This window comes from Ctenopharyngodon idella, chromosome 13, assembly GCF_019924925.1.
Source record: "Ctenopharyngodon idella isolate HZGC_01 chromosome 13, HZGC01, whole genome shotgun sequence".
Taxonomy (NCBI): Eukaryota; Metazoa; Chordata; class Actinopteri; order Cypriniformes; family Xenocyprididae; genus Ctenopharyngodon; species Ctenopharyngodon idella.
The window spans coordinates 29,248,799-29,265,646 of record NC_067232.1 but is presented as its reverse complement, the minus strand read 5'-3'; the positions used below and the strand labels follow the sequence as shown (position 1 = coordinate 29,265,646).

Below are 16,848 nucleotides of genomic sequence, written 5' to 3'. Positions count from 1 at the left end.
TCGGCTGAATGGATTCGAAAATGGTAAAACTCAACTGTTTAACTCTAGGGGAGTTGGAAAATGAGCCTATTTTCAAAAAAAGTGGAGTGTTCCTTTAATGGAGGAATTTGCAGCTTTACTCACAAACTACAATTCCTGATCATCAATAAGGTGAGAATCAGACCCGTTATAAACCCAAATACACCTGAATTAATTACATTAATTGATAAGTGTACTATCAAAGCAGTAATAAAGATGTTTGCCGTCATAATGATGACATTAGCACACACACAAGTAGCAGCTGTTCCGTGCTCAGGCACAGTTAGCGCTGGTTTCCTTGTGCTGCATAGTAACCATGGCAACAGATGGGACAGCTGCGTAACGTGTAGCAACATGTTGTTGTTGTTTCGTTCAAACATTATGGACCATGGCAAGCAAACTTTGGGACAAAAGGAGAAATAAAACGAGGATCAATATCGGCGTGGCGTTTCCGAGATAGCGAGAGCTTTCCGACAAACTTTGACTTGACAGAGACGGCGCTCTTGCACGTTATTAGACAAGGTAAGCAAATGTAGGCTACATAAGACTAATCAATGTTATGTAGCTCAACACGATGAAATGTTAGAATATCATCTGTATGATATTGTAATGTAGATCTAGCTTACTGTTAGTCTCATACAACCAACAAACTAATACATAGAACAACATTACAACTTTCAAATGCAGTTTAGTACGATAGTGTAACGTGAGATCAAGAGAAACAGCGCTGAGTTACCTCACAATTTTAATTCATCAAATAAACTGAGCTGTATGAGCAGTATTTCAGCTTTGTGAGTAGTTCAGTAGAATGAAATGTCCTCATTCCTTTATATCCTCTGGGACTGGCGTGTGGCACTGATATCTGTCTCTCATTAGTCCACGATTCTCGGCCACGCCCCGCTTCATACCACAGTCATGTTAAAAACATGAATGCGTTCACTCATTCATAAACATTATTTCCCCATAAACATGATTAGATCCATCGGAATGACGACAAGTTCATGATTCCACTCATTCACTGCGTCATCAATCTACACCTTTGATATAGTTTTGAAGAGTTTAGCGCCCCCTAGCGGTGAAAAAAAACATACTGTGCCTTTAACAAAGATTAATAAATGCTGTAGAAGTGCAGTTCATTATTAGTTCATGTTAACTAATGTAGTTAAATGTTAACTAATGAACCTTATTGTAAAGTGCTACCTTATACTTTGTTGGTTATAATGAAAGGATTCAATGTGCAGCACTCGGGCTAAGCAAAAACTCAGCCAATTTAAGTGGTGTTGAGCACATACGGACTAACGATTCTGATTGGCCACTGTGTTCACGTGCTCAACACAAATGTCTGTGATTAGCTACAAAGCTCAGCGCTGCAGAAATATGTTGTAAATAGCAACACTCTTCACAGAGCGCTTACACATTTTAAAGCAGCCGGCTACTGCAGAATGGCAGATATCGTTACATTAAATGAACATTAATCTTTGGCGGGACCAGAGGTCACATTAACCAATAATTTTCTGAAGGCCGTCCGTCATTCTGACAGATGACACTGAGGCTGATGTAACTGTAATTCCCACCCCTGTCCAGTTGGTGGCGAGTGCGCTCCAGTGTGGCAGCAGAGCGCGAGTTCAGAGTCCAGAATTAATGGAAACATGCGTTTGATAACACACAGGCGAGCACCCAGTTTAAGTACATTTTATAATAATAAAGTTATAATACTTATAATAATTATATCCAGTTCGATGTGTTTTAAATGGTGGCTGTCATGAACTTTATGGATTCATTCAAACATACATAAAAGAAAATATCTCCCTTTGCACTGAACTTTGAGTGTCGTAACTTTGCAGATGTTGTTTATGATCAAACAGCAACATTACACACTAACTAAAGTTAAAAAAGTCAAATCATAATCAAACACACCTTTAAATGTGGTGTCGTCTGTGAACTTCAGGAGCTTGACAGAGGGGTCTTTAGAGGTGCAGTCATTGGTGTACAGGGAGAAGAGCAGTGGGGAGAGGACACAGCCCTGAGGGGCGCCGGCGCTGATGGAGTGGGTGCTGGATGAGAGTTTTCCCAGCCTCACTAGCTGCTGCCTGTCTGTCAGGAAGCTGGTGATCCACTGACAGATGGAGGTGGGTACAGAGAGCTGGGTCAGTTTATTCAGGAGGGTATCCGGGATTATGGCGTTGAAAGCTGAACTGAAGTCCACAAACAGGAACAGGATTATGGGTGCAACAGTCTGTCAATGGCAGTCCCTTATGAAACTGAACCATTACTACAGTGACCATAGTTCAGCTGAGCCTATAGTATTTGTAGATTTCCATGGTTACCACTACAAATAAACAAAAATATAATCTAATAAATTGCAATTAAGGCAATTTGAATGTTAAATTACCTTTCAAATATAATATGAAGTAGGTACCATGACCCATTTTGCTCTTAGTAATTCAATAATTTAAGGACTTAAATTATTAATAATTGAATAGCTTAAATTCAGATGAGAGGTATCGTATCGATATCGGCGATTTTGGCCTTGAAAGTATCGTATCGAAAACAAAATAAGTGGTATCGCCCATCCCTAGTTTAGTGTCTAAAAACGCTTGTCAATGTCAAAATGTTTGCGATATCCAATCAAATCGAAGGAGGCGGGATTTACTGTCCACAGAAACTGAGCAGCGCGGCACTTATTAATGCTTGAAGAATGCGAGCCGAGGTAAGATAAGCAGCTGAACATGACGAGACGATAAAATACAGCAATATTTACAGACTGTTTACGATAAAACAAAGTACATTCATTCCAGAGATGCAACTACTTCTGGCCTTTTTGAATTTCATATTTTAATGCCATGTTATTCGTCACACAATGAACAAAGAAACATTAACGTAGCCTATAGTTTTCAGCATGTCAGATAAGAGTGAATGTTTGTGTAGCCTGTCTGTTGTCAGGATTTCTAATTTCACAATCATCTGAAAATTATCATTCTTAAATTTACACTAAAACATGGTAATAGCCTATTTCATATTCAAGTAGCCTATGTCCCGTGTTAGGAAAGTATCTAAAATAAAAATATAGGCTAATTTGCTAATTAGTTCACATGCATTATTTTACACACTGGAGATCAAAAGTTTGAATTAAGACTTAATGTTTTTGAAAGAGGAAGGCTGAATTTATTTGATCAAAAATACAATTAAAAAATGTGTTTTCTATGTGAATTTATTGTAAAATATAATTTATTCCTGTGATCAAAGCTGAGTTTCCAGCATCATTACTCCAGTCTTCAGTCATGTGATCCTTCAGAAATCATTCTAATATGATGTATTTTTTCATAAACATAAGAATTTTTACACTTTTCCACAACTGGACCTGTATTCCATAAAATGACCGAAGCCCCTGAAAGGACAAATACTAGAAAGGCACCATAAAACATTCTGCACTACATTCTAAGACCAAACCAGAGCATTGTTATGGATGGTTTAATGTCAGGTATTGAACTTTAGTGATATTAAACTTCCTGTATGGAAAAGAGATTTGAAATTTTTTTAAATTATTCACTATTTGCCATGTGCACCAGGAAAGACAAATTATAACGTAAAGAAGTATGCCAGTCATTCATTAATATTAATGATAAGCATTTCAATAATAATAACAATAAAAAAAAATAGCATTTATATTTCTGTACAAATAGCATTTATATTTTAAGTTATTAAGTGGTGTAAAAAACATTGGTGGGTTTTATGGTGAGGTGTGTTGTGGACCGTGTGATGGGCCGCTTTGTGCTGGAGAGTCCAGGGCCACTTTTTTGCCCCAGTCCGCCCCTGTTAATAACTATGATTGGGAATGTCATATATATTCATAACATTATAATGAGCAGACCAGTGGCGGAGGCAGAAAGTGATGGTGGGTGGGCCTCTAAAAGTGTGGGTGGGCCAGAATAATTTGCATCGTCCCATGTTTTTCAACTGCCTTAATTTGGGAGGGAAAATGGACCGTCCAATGGACCGTCCCTCAGTGGCGTCAATTCACTAAAAGTCAAGGTATGGCAAGTTCAAATTACGTTATTTAATCTAACAATATTACGTCACAATATCAATTCAAGTAAATCTAGAACGAGATAAGAACAAGACAAAACTGCAGTTACAACATTAACCAACAGCACCAACCGATTAAAAAAAATAATCTAAAATAAAAATTAATTACATATTTGGAAATAACCTGGCATGGTAACAGGCAGCTATATGGATAAATAAAAATAATAAAAAAAAGTCAGCTCTTGCCTTACGATTCAAAAAATAAATAAATAAATAAATAAATAAATAAATCAATTCTGATTTGAAGCTTGTGACAAACGCGCACACATTAACCCGATCACTTTATTTAGCGTTCATGTAAACATACGTTCAGATTCATCAAATGAATTCATTCCGATTGAAACAAAAGATGTCTAAACATATCCAGTGTTGCCTACTAACTGCTTACTCGTAGCAAAACAGCTGAAAGTATTCCTCATATGTTGACATTATTTATTGTCTTGTCTTTTAATATAGTCTACTTCTACGTGTTAAGACATGGTTTCTCAAGCCCCTGTAACGAGCTGTGTTTGAGATGTTTGAGTTGAGAAAGGCTGTCTGAGGGGCCGTTCACATATCGCTTTCTCCGGTGCGTCCCACTTCTCGTACTTATGCACTATTCTATGACGTTTTTAAGTAGTGTGAGTAGTGCGTTCACACAGAAAATTCCAAAAAGAAAAAGTGCACTTTAAATACCCGAACGATGCACTAAATTAACGTAAAAAACGAAGTGTGGAATGTTGGACACTTCATGCACTCAACTGTTGCAGCTTTAATTACATTTCTGAGGAGGAGGGGGGGGATCAGACTCCGATGATTAATGACAAAATAAGCTTATAAAATTCATACACTACATGGATGAGTACATAGTGCATATGTACATAGTGTATAAGTGCATAGTGTGTCATTTGGGACGCAACTATAGTGTATAAAGTGCATGGTATAGTGCGTCATTTGGGACGTAACTCTTCTTTCCCAAGCGCTCGCGCTCCCAGGGCGTCTGTCATTGCTATGATGTCAACATTACAATTTAGAGAATGCAGTTAGCTAACAATGTAATAATTTAGGCAATTTAATTTACAATCACTGTTAGCAGTTTAATTGAAGGTAGAAACAATGAGCTCCTGGAAATAATGAATTACATATTAACAATAATTAGGATATATAGAAATTTGGGAATGTTCACGTTGATCCAGATGTTGCGTCATCTGAAGTCCTCGCAGGAGTTGGCGCCGTCTCTTCAAGAGTTGGTCATCTGAGGCCTTCTTAAGAGGCTGGATCCAAACTGAAGCTGATGTCCTCTCTAGTCACCTAGTCACCTCAGGACGGGAAAAGCAAATGGAGAATAATTAGCATAGCTACTATTCATAACATTAAGCAAAGATAGTCATGTGCAATTGATCTGATATGAGATTCATTATGTGAATGCTTGGCTACAGAGATGCGTCTTTAATCTAGATTTAAACTGGGTGAGCGAGTCTGAGCCCCGAACATTATCAGGAAGGCTATTCCAGAGTTTAGGAGCCAAATGTGAAAACGCTCTCCCTCCTTTAAAGGACTTAGCTATCCTAGGTACAACCAGAAGTCCAGAGTTTTGTGATCTTAAAGAGCGTGAAGGATTGTAGGGCGATGGAAGATCGGTTAAGTACACAGGAGCTAAACCATTTAGAGCCTTATAGGACATTAGCAGTACTTTATAATCGATACGGAACTTAATAGGTAACCAGTGTAGAGATGATAAAATTGGTGTTATATGATCATATTTTCTTGACCTAGTAAGAACTCTAGCAGCTGCATTTTGTACTAATTGTAGCTTGTTTATTGAGGAAGCAGGGCAACCAGCTAGTAATGCATTACAGTAATCTAGTCTAGACGTCATGAAAGCATGAACTAACTTTTCTGCATCAGAAACAGATAACATATTCCGTATCTTAGCAATGTTTCTGAGGTGGAAGAAGGCTGTTTTTGTAACATATGAAATATGATTTTCAAAGGACAAGTTGCTGTCTAATATAACACCCAGGTCTTTAACTGTCGAGGATGGAGTAACAGTACATCCTTCTAAATGCAGATTGTAGTCTGAGAGATTCTGTGTACAGGTTTTTGGTCCAATAAGTAATACTTCAGTCTTATCTGAATTTAATAGAAGAAAATTACTAGTCATCCAATGTTTTACTTCTTTAACACACTCTGTCAGATTGGATAATTTAGAGATTTCATCTGGTTGTGTTGAAATATATAACTGAGTATCATCGGCATAGCAGTGGAAACTAATTCCATGCCTTCTTATAATATCACCAAGTGGCAGCATGTATATTGAAAATAGCAGAGGGCCTAACACAGATCCTTGTGGCACTCCATAATTTACTATCGTTATCTTAGATTTTTCCCCATTTGAATAAACAAAATTGTGACGGTCTGATACAATAAAAAAACAATGAAATGTTTTGTTCTGGTGATGTCTGTTTATTTGTTAATCTAGCCACTGTACTAAACAAGAACCTTGGATTGTTTTGGTTATTTTCTATGAGTTTGCGGAGATGCTCAGCCCTGGCTGCTTTTAGAGTCTTTCTATAACGGGACGAGCTGTCTTTCCACGCGATTCTGAAGACCTCTAAACGAGTTTGTCTCCAATTGCGTTCTAGATTACGAGTTTCTCTTTTGATAGCGTGAGTAATACTGTTGTACCATGGTACAGTATTTTCCTCTCTAACCTTTTTTAATCTCATCGGTGCAACAGTATCTAATGTACTAGTGAAAGTGGTGCACATACTGCTAGTCATTTTCTCGAGATCATTTGTGTGTTTGGGTACAATGAGCAGCTGAGACAGATCAGGCAGTTTATTTGTGAATTTATCTGTAGTTGTCGGGAGAATTGTTCTACCTAGTCGATATCGTGGCGCAATTTGACAAATATCAGCAGTATGCAGTACGCATGTTACAAGGTAATGATCAGTGATATCATCACTTTGCGGTAGAATTTCTATATCGGTAGGACTGATTCCATGTGATATAATTAAATCTAGTGTATGATTAAGACGGTGAGTGGGTCCAGTGACGTTCTGTTTGACCCCAAACGAGTTTAGTAAATCTGTAAACGCAGCCCCTAACGCATCATTTGTATCGTCTACATGAATGTTAAAATCTCCAACAATCAGCGCTTTATCAACGTTGACCAATAGGTCTGAGAGAAAGTCTGCAAACTCTTTTAGGAAATCAACATAAGGCCCTGGAGGTCTATAAACGGTAGCCAAAGCAAGAGATAGTAGCGACTTTTTACTTATATCTGAGAGTGTAACGTTTAGCACAAGAACTTCAAATGAATTAAACATGTAGTTTGTTTTCTGGGTAACATTAAGAATATCTCTATAGATTGTTGCAACACCACCGCCACGGCCAACCGGACGGCATTTATTTTTATAACAGTAGCCAGGTGGACAAGACTCATTAAGACCGAAATAATCATTTGGTTTAAGCCATGTTTCAGTAAGGCAAATTACATCAAGACTATTATCTGTGATCATTTCATTTATAATAACCGCCTTAGGTGTCAGCGATCTAATATTTAGTAGCCCTAGCTTTAGAAATTGTTTTTGTTCAGTAATTTTGCGAGTTTCTGGTTTGATCACCATCAGATTTTTTCTAGATCCTTTATATTTATTGTTAAACCTCACTATTCTAGTCTTACTAGTCATACGGTGCGAAGCGTCTTGGAGATGTTCTCCGACAGAAGATCAGCTCCGATTCTGCTGGGGTGCAGGCCATCAGCACGGAAGAGCCTAGGTCGCTCCCAGAAAAGATTCAAATTATTTATAAAGAGCAGCTTCTGTTCAGTACACCAAGACATCAACCATTCATTTAAAGCAAATAATCTACTGAACCTTTCATGTCCTCGTCGGTACGTCGGAAGCGGTCCGGACACAATGATCCTCGTCGCGGGCGAGCTGAGGTAGCGTGGACGTGACGAACGATGTACACCGATGACTACTGCGTCGCGTTCCGCCTCGCGAAGAGGGGAGAAGCGGTTCCTCGTCGAGATCTCGAAAACCATTTGATCATTCAGTGTCTGTATTGTTTCTTACTTTAATGCTATTTCAAGTAATAATTTGTCCTATTGTTTGTAGTTTTTTAATAACAAAGATAAAATAACAAAAATAACTAATAGTCCAGCCCTAGTTTCAGGTGTTGTTGTTGTCTTGGATGTTCCTGATGTTCAGATTTAGGTTGATATAACTATATATATTTTCAAGCAAAGAGTTTTTGGTATTTAAATACTGGATTTGTGACATTACTTTTTAAGTAATGCTAAAACACTTCTGGTCACTTTCAGAAGTTGTAGTGATCATTTCTTTTACCAGATACAGTGTGGCCAAAATTATTAGAACAGTAAGATTTATTATTATTAAAAGAAGTCTCTTCTGCTCACCAAGACTTCATTTATTTGATCCAAAATACAGTAAAAACAGTAAAATTGTGAAATATTATTACAATGTAAATCAGCTGTTTTCTATGTGAATATATAGTAAAATATAATTTATTCCTGTGATCAAAGCTGAATTTTCAGCATCATTACTCCAGTCTTCAGTGTCACATGATCCTTCAGAAATCATTCTAATATGATGATTTGATGCTCAAGAATTGTGTAGAATTCTTTTCAGAATTATTTGATGAATAGAATGTTCAAAAGAACAGCACTGATCTGAAATAGAAAGCTTCTGCAGCATTATAAATGTTTTTACTGTCACTTGTGATCAATTTAATGCATTCTTGCTGAATAAAAGTATTAATTTCTTTCATTTCCTTCCACAAAAAAAAAAAAAAAAAAAAAAAAAATTAACAACTGATGATGTCATGGTTTGATGTCTGGTTGACCAATCAGCGGAAAGAGGCGTTTCATTCCCGCCCACATGTAGAGATCGAATATTCAAACTGATTATTTGTTTCCAACCCCAGAAAGAAAAAATGAAAAATCAAGCCAATTTTATTTTATTTTTTTAAATAAAAAACGAAAAAGTGTGGTTCTCTCATTTTTCTGATTTCAATATTGACTCAATAAACGAATGACCGGAAGATACCCTGATTCCCAGCTCTCTTCGTTCCTGTGGTATGAACAGTAGAGCTCAGCTCTGGTGTCAGGTTCAGACATTCACACACAAAAACAAACTGTTCTACAATAAGATGAAACTGCAAATCTCTAGAAAGATATCCACATCACAAACAAAAACAGTTAAAACTGAAAGCACTAAAGTTGAAACTACTGTATAAGATCTGGTGCACTATATGGTAGATGTCACATGTTGAATTTAATGTTTTGATCTTTGTATATTTATGTGCTTTTACCCATTTCTGTTATTGTCTGTGGGCATGTCTCCTCAGCATCACTGTCTTCACTTTGCTCTGAATCAGTAAAGTCCAAGTTATCTGACAAAAAAGCATCAAATGAGTTTACATTGCAAATGACACATAATGATCAATGAAATTTGATGAATATTACACCTGTGAAAGATCTGAAGGTCTGCATGTAAGGGATTATCCTGTATACCTTCGATTTCTGTTTCCTCTAGTGTTTTCCCCTGAAGATTTGCAAGGGAGCCTTTCTCCATTTCAAGTACCAGTTTTGATATCTTGGCTAACGGTGTTGTGGCCTCTGGAAGTCGATAGTGCTCTCGGTGCACTCGAATATCGTGGGCCAGAAAGTCCGCAGCTTGGTCGAGCTCGTGATTTTTTAAGTTTAACACCTGAGACAGAGTTGCCACATGCTTTCGCAGTTGTGTTGATCTGAGGAATTCAGGTTTTTTTTGCACCACACTCATTGGTGTAATTCCTCAGACAATCTTATCCTTGATGTGGAGTCAAACAATTTGGTCTCCCAAAGAGGAATGAGTTTTCTTCTGGGACTCCACACTCTTTCCTTCACCTTATGAGGTGTGTTAAGGCATCGACCATATCTGGCGATAGCAACACTGCAACTTTTGGCGCCCGTTTACCCCTAATTTCCACCCGACTAAAACGTGCACAAAGTTTTTGTTCAAACTTTGTTAGGCCAGCAGCAACATCCGCATGGAGGGGAGCTGTGTCCCTTTCAAGGATGTTTTTTTCCTCCACGTCTTGGGTTGAACAGTATTACTTTAGCTAGAGCTGCTCTGCAAAGTTCCCCATAGGCTTGTGCTGATGGGGTCTTTTTCAAGTTCTCGGATGCTAAATCTGCCACCTTTTCAAGATGCTGCTGAAGACACTGAACATCCTCTGTGAAGGGGATGGTGGATGGTTTGTTAAAGTGTGTCTCACTCAAGGTAGCCAAAGCTGTGTGGGAAATAAGTTCAGCCCACTTCGTGCTGTACAGCTTTCTGAATGTCTGGGTTGACCTTATCCCCTCAGTGTCTTCTGCCATTAAAGCTCTGCAGTGTATAATGTTACAGATCTTTTGCAATGAGTGACCCAACTTGAGAGCAAGGCCTGGAGTCTGGTAGGAGTGATTTCATCATTAAACCCAGACACCTTCTTGACAGCTTGGATAAGCACCTTAAAATTGGCAGGTCTTACAGCATCCTCAAGAGTCTGTATTGAAAACTCTCGTCGCAGGATCAGGAGAAGTCTACCAACTTCCCGGAGCTTCTGTCGAATATAGTCATATTTAGTGGGATCCTGTCCATGTTTATTGAAAAATGACTGGGCCAGCTGAAGAGTGCAGAAGTCACTCCGGACAGCAGCAGAGATGTCATCATCTTTCATAACAGTCAACAGCTTCCAAACACCCAGTGATATCTGTTGACACGGGGCTGCATTAGACATTGTTGCCAAAGACAAGACCCTAGTTCTTCCTGGCTCTGCCCGATCCTCCACTGGTTTGGAAAGGCAATTTCGAACGTGTCGCCACAGATCTCTCCGAAGAAACATGGCAGGGCAATACATACAAGGCACATAATCTTCTGATTTATATTTTTCCTTTGGTTTGTGTCTGAGTTTTAACAACCCTGTCCCACTCGCTAAAACACCTGAACTGTGTTCATAGTTCCCTTTGTTCCTCAGTTTGTCCAGCATTGTTTTGCATTCTTTTGAGCATTTTGGCAGTGCCAAGACCCGAGCAACATCCACGTTTGTTTTTTCATGGATTTTTAAGTGACGTGTAAATTTTGACTGTGGTTTGCCACAAATGTAGCAGTAATTCTTTTTGTTTACTGAAGAGGACACATTAGATGACTGTACACATGGATTTTCCCCAATTCTTGTGCTATCCTCTAAAGACTTTTCTTCAGTATTACCAGTCCTTTTTTCACTGTGGACATCTGATACTTGAACCAGATCTTTCAGCAGAGAGTGTTTACCTGTGAGGTTCTCTTGATGTTGTCTGCCATTTTGAATTTCTGCAGTTGATTCAATGCAGGACACATTTTGTTTGTTTGAGATTGGTTTAGGATGCTCGAGTTCTGAATAAACTGCGCTCTCTTCAGAACTGTCTAAAGAATCGGGTATATAGTCCTGATCTGACATGTCCTCACTGGAAAACTGTTCCTCAGAATTCTGGGGGGGGGGAAAAATCTAAAAAAGAAAAACTTCAGGAAGGAAAAGTTAACCCAAAAGTGAAAAATGTTTATTTACTCAATCCCTGGCCATCAAATATGCACATGCCCTTCTTCAAAAAAAGCCATATACATCTTTGATGGGTGAGGAAATAATCAGTAAATCTTCATTTTTGGGTCAATCAATTCATTTAGAGAGAATTTGATAAAATACACTTACCGGTGTTCAGGGGTCAGGTTTGGGCTTCACATGTTTATCATGGCAAGTTTTATGCCAACAGCAGGAGCAAACTAGACAGAGGATAAAACAAACTTGTGGTCGTTTGATGTGATTCATTTATTTTTTCTTTAATAGCATTTAAACAATTAAGAAAGTTGCAAAGGAAAAAAAAAAGATAGTTGTAAAGAAAGTGATAGGTCAATAGAGGCAGAGTGTGTTACTGATGATATGACAGACAGACACACAGATGACAAAAGAGAGGTAATGATGGACAAAGTATGTGCGATAAAGACGGAAGAGAAAATGTTGAAGTAGCAGTGTTAGAGGTAGTGTAAATGTAATTATGATGGATGGACAGAATAAAATAAATAAAAATAAAGAGTGAAAAATAAATGAGAGAATGTAACTAGAAAAACAGGAGGGAGAGAGTGACTCAAATATATTGAGGGTAAAAGAAAGTGGTCCAGGCAAAGAAAAAAAAATTCAAAATGTGATGAGTGGAATAACAGTGTATAATCAGTGTGAATGAAAGTGTAAGAAAGATGAGAAAAATAAGAAAAATTACTAAACAGATGAATTATTAGAGCGTAAAACAAAACTCAAGGCAGACATTGAGAAAGTGTGACACAGGCAGACAAATGGAGAGTCTTATATTAAAGAAAGAAAGAAAATATATTTATATACTTATAAGAACAAAATACTGACCCTTACATCTACCCTTACCCTTGACAGGTTCGCTTCATGAGCATATTGTGGCTTGTTTAGTAGCTACTGTCGAGACACACACCAACACTATAGGAATGTAGCAGTCATTCCCGCTGTTAAATTATGTACCACATTCACACTAATTCAAGCGCGCTCTCTCTGTATCTCCCAGCGCTGTCTAACAGACCGTGTCGAGACACACAAACACTATATGACTGTTATAATGCAGCTAGAGCGGGAATCAACAGCTCGCCGGGACAGCGTTCTTGCACGGATAAGCGTGATTACACAACATTTTAAGATGAAGAGGTGCTCTCTGGTTTTAACTGCAGTAACTAATGTGCTCAATCACAGAATCAAACACTGCTGCATTTTATAAACACATTTCCCATTATGAGATATGATATCGTTTGGTTTGTTGGTCCGTTGGGACGGATTGTTTACACACCACAAGCGAACCGCTCCAGAGTTTGTTTGCAATCGGGCCAAGACGACCTCGTTCAGTCGATCTTGGAGCGACTGTTTTGGCACGAGCGCGATTGCCGTGTTCACATATGCCTAAACGAACTGAGCCAAGGGAGGAAACACACCAGGTTCTGAAACAAATGCTCAGGTGTGAAAACACCCTTATATTAGGGTGGAACCTAAACTCTGTTGGGCACAGGCTCTTCAGGAGCAGGGTTCCCTTACCTTAGTCAAACCCTTTCTAGGTCACACACACACACACACACACACACCCACACCCCCCCTCTGATCCATCGTCTGCTTCACAGCTGACCAAACCACTGGACTGTCGTTCTGTCTCAGATATCACCTATGAAATATTTTTAAACATTTGTAAACACAGATAAGCAGGAAATCATGTGTACTGCTTTATGAGAAATATGAGACAAATGTTAATAAAACATTCTTATAACTAACCATTTACTCGATGTAGAAATCAATATGTGTTCGACAATTAAAGGACATAAGAAATGGATGCATATTTCCAGTGGTAAACACATTACCTGTTGAGTGTCATAAAGTGTCAGCTGAGGATCAGGTGTACAGATCTTGTGGGAGAGAGAGAAAAGGAGTTTAGGGAACATTAATTGCAGAATAACAGATAATACAGGTGAATTCATAGATTAACAGTTAACATGTGTGAGAATGTACTCCAGCACACAGTCCTCACTGGTATGGCTTTTTGTGAGGACAGTATCTTGTCAGCATGAAAAGTCAAACTAAGCAACGAATGGAGATTCTGCATCATTTTGCCAAAACTTAAATGGTACATATTACTTCTCTTGCCGATACTGCTTATCGATCTGGTACTTTAACAGTATTCTTATCTGTTCTTTTTGTTGCGTTTTCATGAAGAAAAAAAATTAACACTGCTTCATATTCCAAAATGTAAAATAAAACATCTATAGCAAAAGAAACTGCAATGTTTGAACAAAATAAAACATCTATTTGTAAATGCACCAGTGTGCATGCATTGTTTATAAGATACAATAAATACATGGAAAAGAGTACAAAGAAATGGACAAATACAATAAAACAAAGATTCAAATGAAATAAACAGTGCTTAACTTATTTTTCAGGAAGTCTACTAATATTACTGTTCATATAAATACAGCTTACTAGAGAAATCTAATAAGCAAATGTGAAATAACACTGCATTTTCACTTTTAAACGGATAGATCAACCCTTATATAACACTGAAGTTAAGACAAATAAAGTTCCTGCTGAGTGTCATTAAGGCTTGATGAGGATCACCAAACCATAAGACTGTTCTGTCTCAGAAGTCACCTGTGTGGATTCAAAATGAACTACTTTAACTTCTCCACATCAATGACATACTCTATAGGTAAACGGTGTTTAGATTAGTATAAATAGATTAAAGTTTTAGAGTACAATAGGCACTTTCAAACTCAAACATCGCTTAAAATCACAAAGAGCAATCATTTAGAGTAGCATGAATATCTTTAGGTTTACATAATATTTCCATTTGCAACATGGTTGTTTGGAGTTTAACCTATGTTTTATGACAACAGTGTTTTAAAACCTCTGACTATACTGGGAACATTCAAAACCACTCCATATGTTGAAGATTAATTTGCTCAGAAAACTATGCAGGTAAAAAAATCATTTCTGTAAATACCTTGCTTCTCCATGGCCAATCCCCATAGTTATCCGTTATCTCCTCCCCGGGACTGATGTCCTTTACTGCGAATGAGCAGAGATGGGGCTTCCGGTCCACAGTGATCGTTCTCATTTTACTGTTGGGGTTCTTGTGGTCATCATTCACAAGTCTGCCCAAAGAATCATCATCTCTGGCAGCATCAATCCTGAAACAGCAAGAACACAACACTAACTGCATGCTGTAATAACACTGACTGAATCTCATAAGTCATCGCAGGTTTCACTGAATAATTACATCATGTTTCCGGCCAGTCTTCATCCTAGTTCATCATTACTGCTACTGGAATAGAGTCAGAAAAAGCTGACTTTGTATCTCTGGTTGACCTGCAGCTTTGTACATTTTCCAAGACATTGTAAATGAGGTACTGTAATATACTTACCATATTATAGCGCAATTCAAAGAAAAATACTTCAAGTGCACGATGATAAACTCTGTGCCTTCTTTCATATTCTTGTTTATTAAGGACTTCTCCTCTGTATTCAACAAGGAAGTCCCCTTTTTGGAAGTGGTGACAACTGAACACTCCTCGACCTATCAAAGGACACGTTAGTCAGGAAAAGGGGCGAATTAAAACAATACTTAAACATGGGCCTGTGTTACCTTTAAATGCATTTATATATTTTATTATCTTTAAGGATGGATGAAAATATGCTGCTTCTTCTTTGGGTTTCAATTTGGTCCTCCGGGACGCTGTAGCTGCCGTCTCCTGCAAAGGCCACATGATGTTTTTAATCACTTTACAACATGACTTTTAGATTTCACTGACCTAATCAACTGTTTTACACCTTTATTTGTTATAACAGTAAAATTATTAACAATAACGATTATTATTATTATTTACATAGCAGGATGTAATACCAGGAAGTATCACTAGTTAAACAGTAAAAACATGGACCTTGTGTGTGTTTTAATCATGCTGCTTTCCTCTTTCTCAAACACACTGCAGCTGTCACTAAATTGATCAATTTTACTAACATACACACACTCTACAGACACCTACGCAACATTACTAACAGCAAACTAAAAAGGGTAATTAAAGCTTAAACTAGGACTAGTTAGTCACAAATAATGAGCATGCTTCGGGCTGCTGAATAATCGTCAGGCCTGAATTGCACAGGGACTGGATTATTGTGAGCCACAGACACACACACCACATAACGAGCATCAACTATACTGATTCACACGCCAACCTCATTAACGTTACCATCATTACACTGCCCACATGTTGACGGCAATAACGTGATTAACCAGTTTAATAATAAATTAAATCTCCACGCGTTGTGAATAATACAGACACGTGTCACCAAAGCTAACTTATAACTGCTAATGCAAATTCATTTGATAATCGTCAAATGAACTGTAGAATATTTCAAACTACTACCAACGTAATATAAAATTAATATTAAACCCGTTTTTAGACTTGAAGTGTAGCTGGTGTAATTTGATCTCAGTTCTCACCTGATGTTTGTTCACCTGGATGATCCGCGCGTGTCTGTCTCAGCAACAGGGAGTGGCGCGAAGAACAGATCATCAAAGAAGGCGTGGTGTTGTGTGATTATTCCTCTTTATTCGATTTATTTTAGTTTTTATTGTTGTTGTTGTTGTTATTTTTTAGGCAGTGTTATAAATATGTGGCAATTAGATTAACACACAGTGGTTTGACAAAACCCGAAATTATGAGGACTTCTCGCGATCAGCCAATCAAAAGCCTCGATTCCATACACGTGTGAATATGCATGAGGAGGTGCAGTACCATTGAGCCGCCTACAGGGGCGCTGTCTCGATGCACAGCTGACACACAGAATCAGATCATTGTGAGCTATGGGGACATGAGCTGAAATGTTGGTTTTGAGCTCCCCCTAGCGATAGAAGCACTTCTACATTGTCTGAATTATGAGGACACCGACCCTGTCCTCATAATACAAAATGTCCCTCTAGTGTGGCGTGTGTTCATATCAATGTCCTCATAAACCACAAAAACCAACACACACACACACACTCACACACACACACACACACACACACACACTCACTCACAGGCTTGAATTTAATTCAGCAGCGTTTATCCTGATTTACAAATGACATAAATATATGAGTGTAAATGATCTTTCAGGTCCAAGTATCAAGACACTCCC

General features: G+C 38.1%; 1 protein-coding gene across 9 annotated transcripts in view; it reads left to right on the top strand.

Annotated features, from left to right (window-relative positions):
- LOC127524687 (NLR family CARD domain-containing protein 3-like) overlaps positions 1 to 16,848 on the top strand; it is a 57,380-nt gene that overhangs the window by 32,088 nt on the left and 8,444 nt on the right. The window contains exon 10 of one of the 9 annotated variants that reach the window (XM_051916454.1): positions 1,967 to 2,147. The exons of the other annotated variants lie outside the window; for them this stretch is intronic. Coding sequence (XP_051772414.1) covers positions 1,967 to 1,968 — 2 coding nt within the window. The 3' untranslated portion in view covers positions 1,969 to 2,147. The remainder of the gene's footprint in view (positions 1 to 1,966; positions 2,148 to 16,848) is intronic. 9 annotated transcript variants of the gene reach the window in all.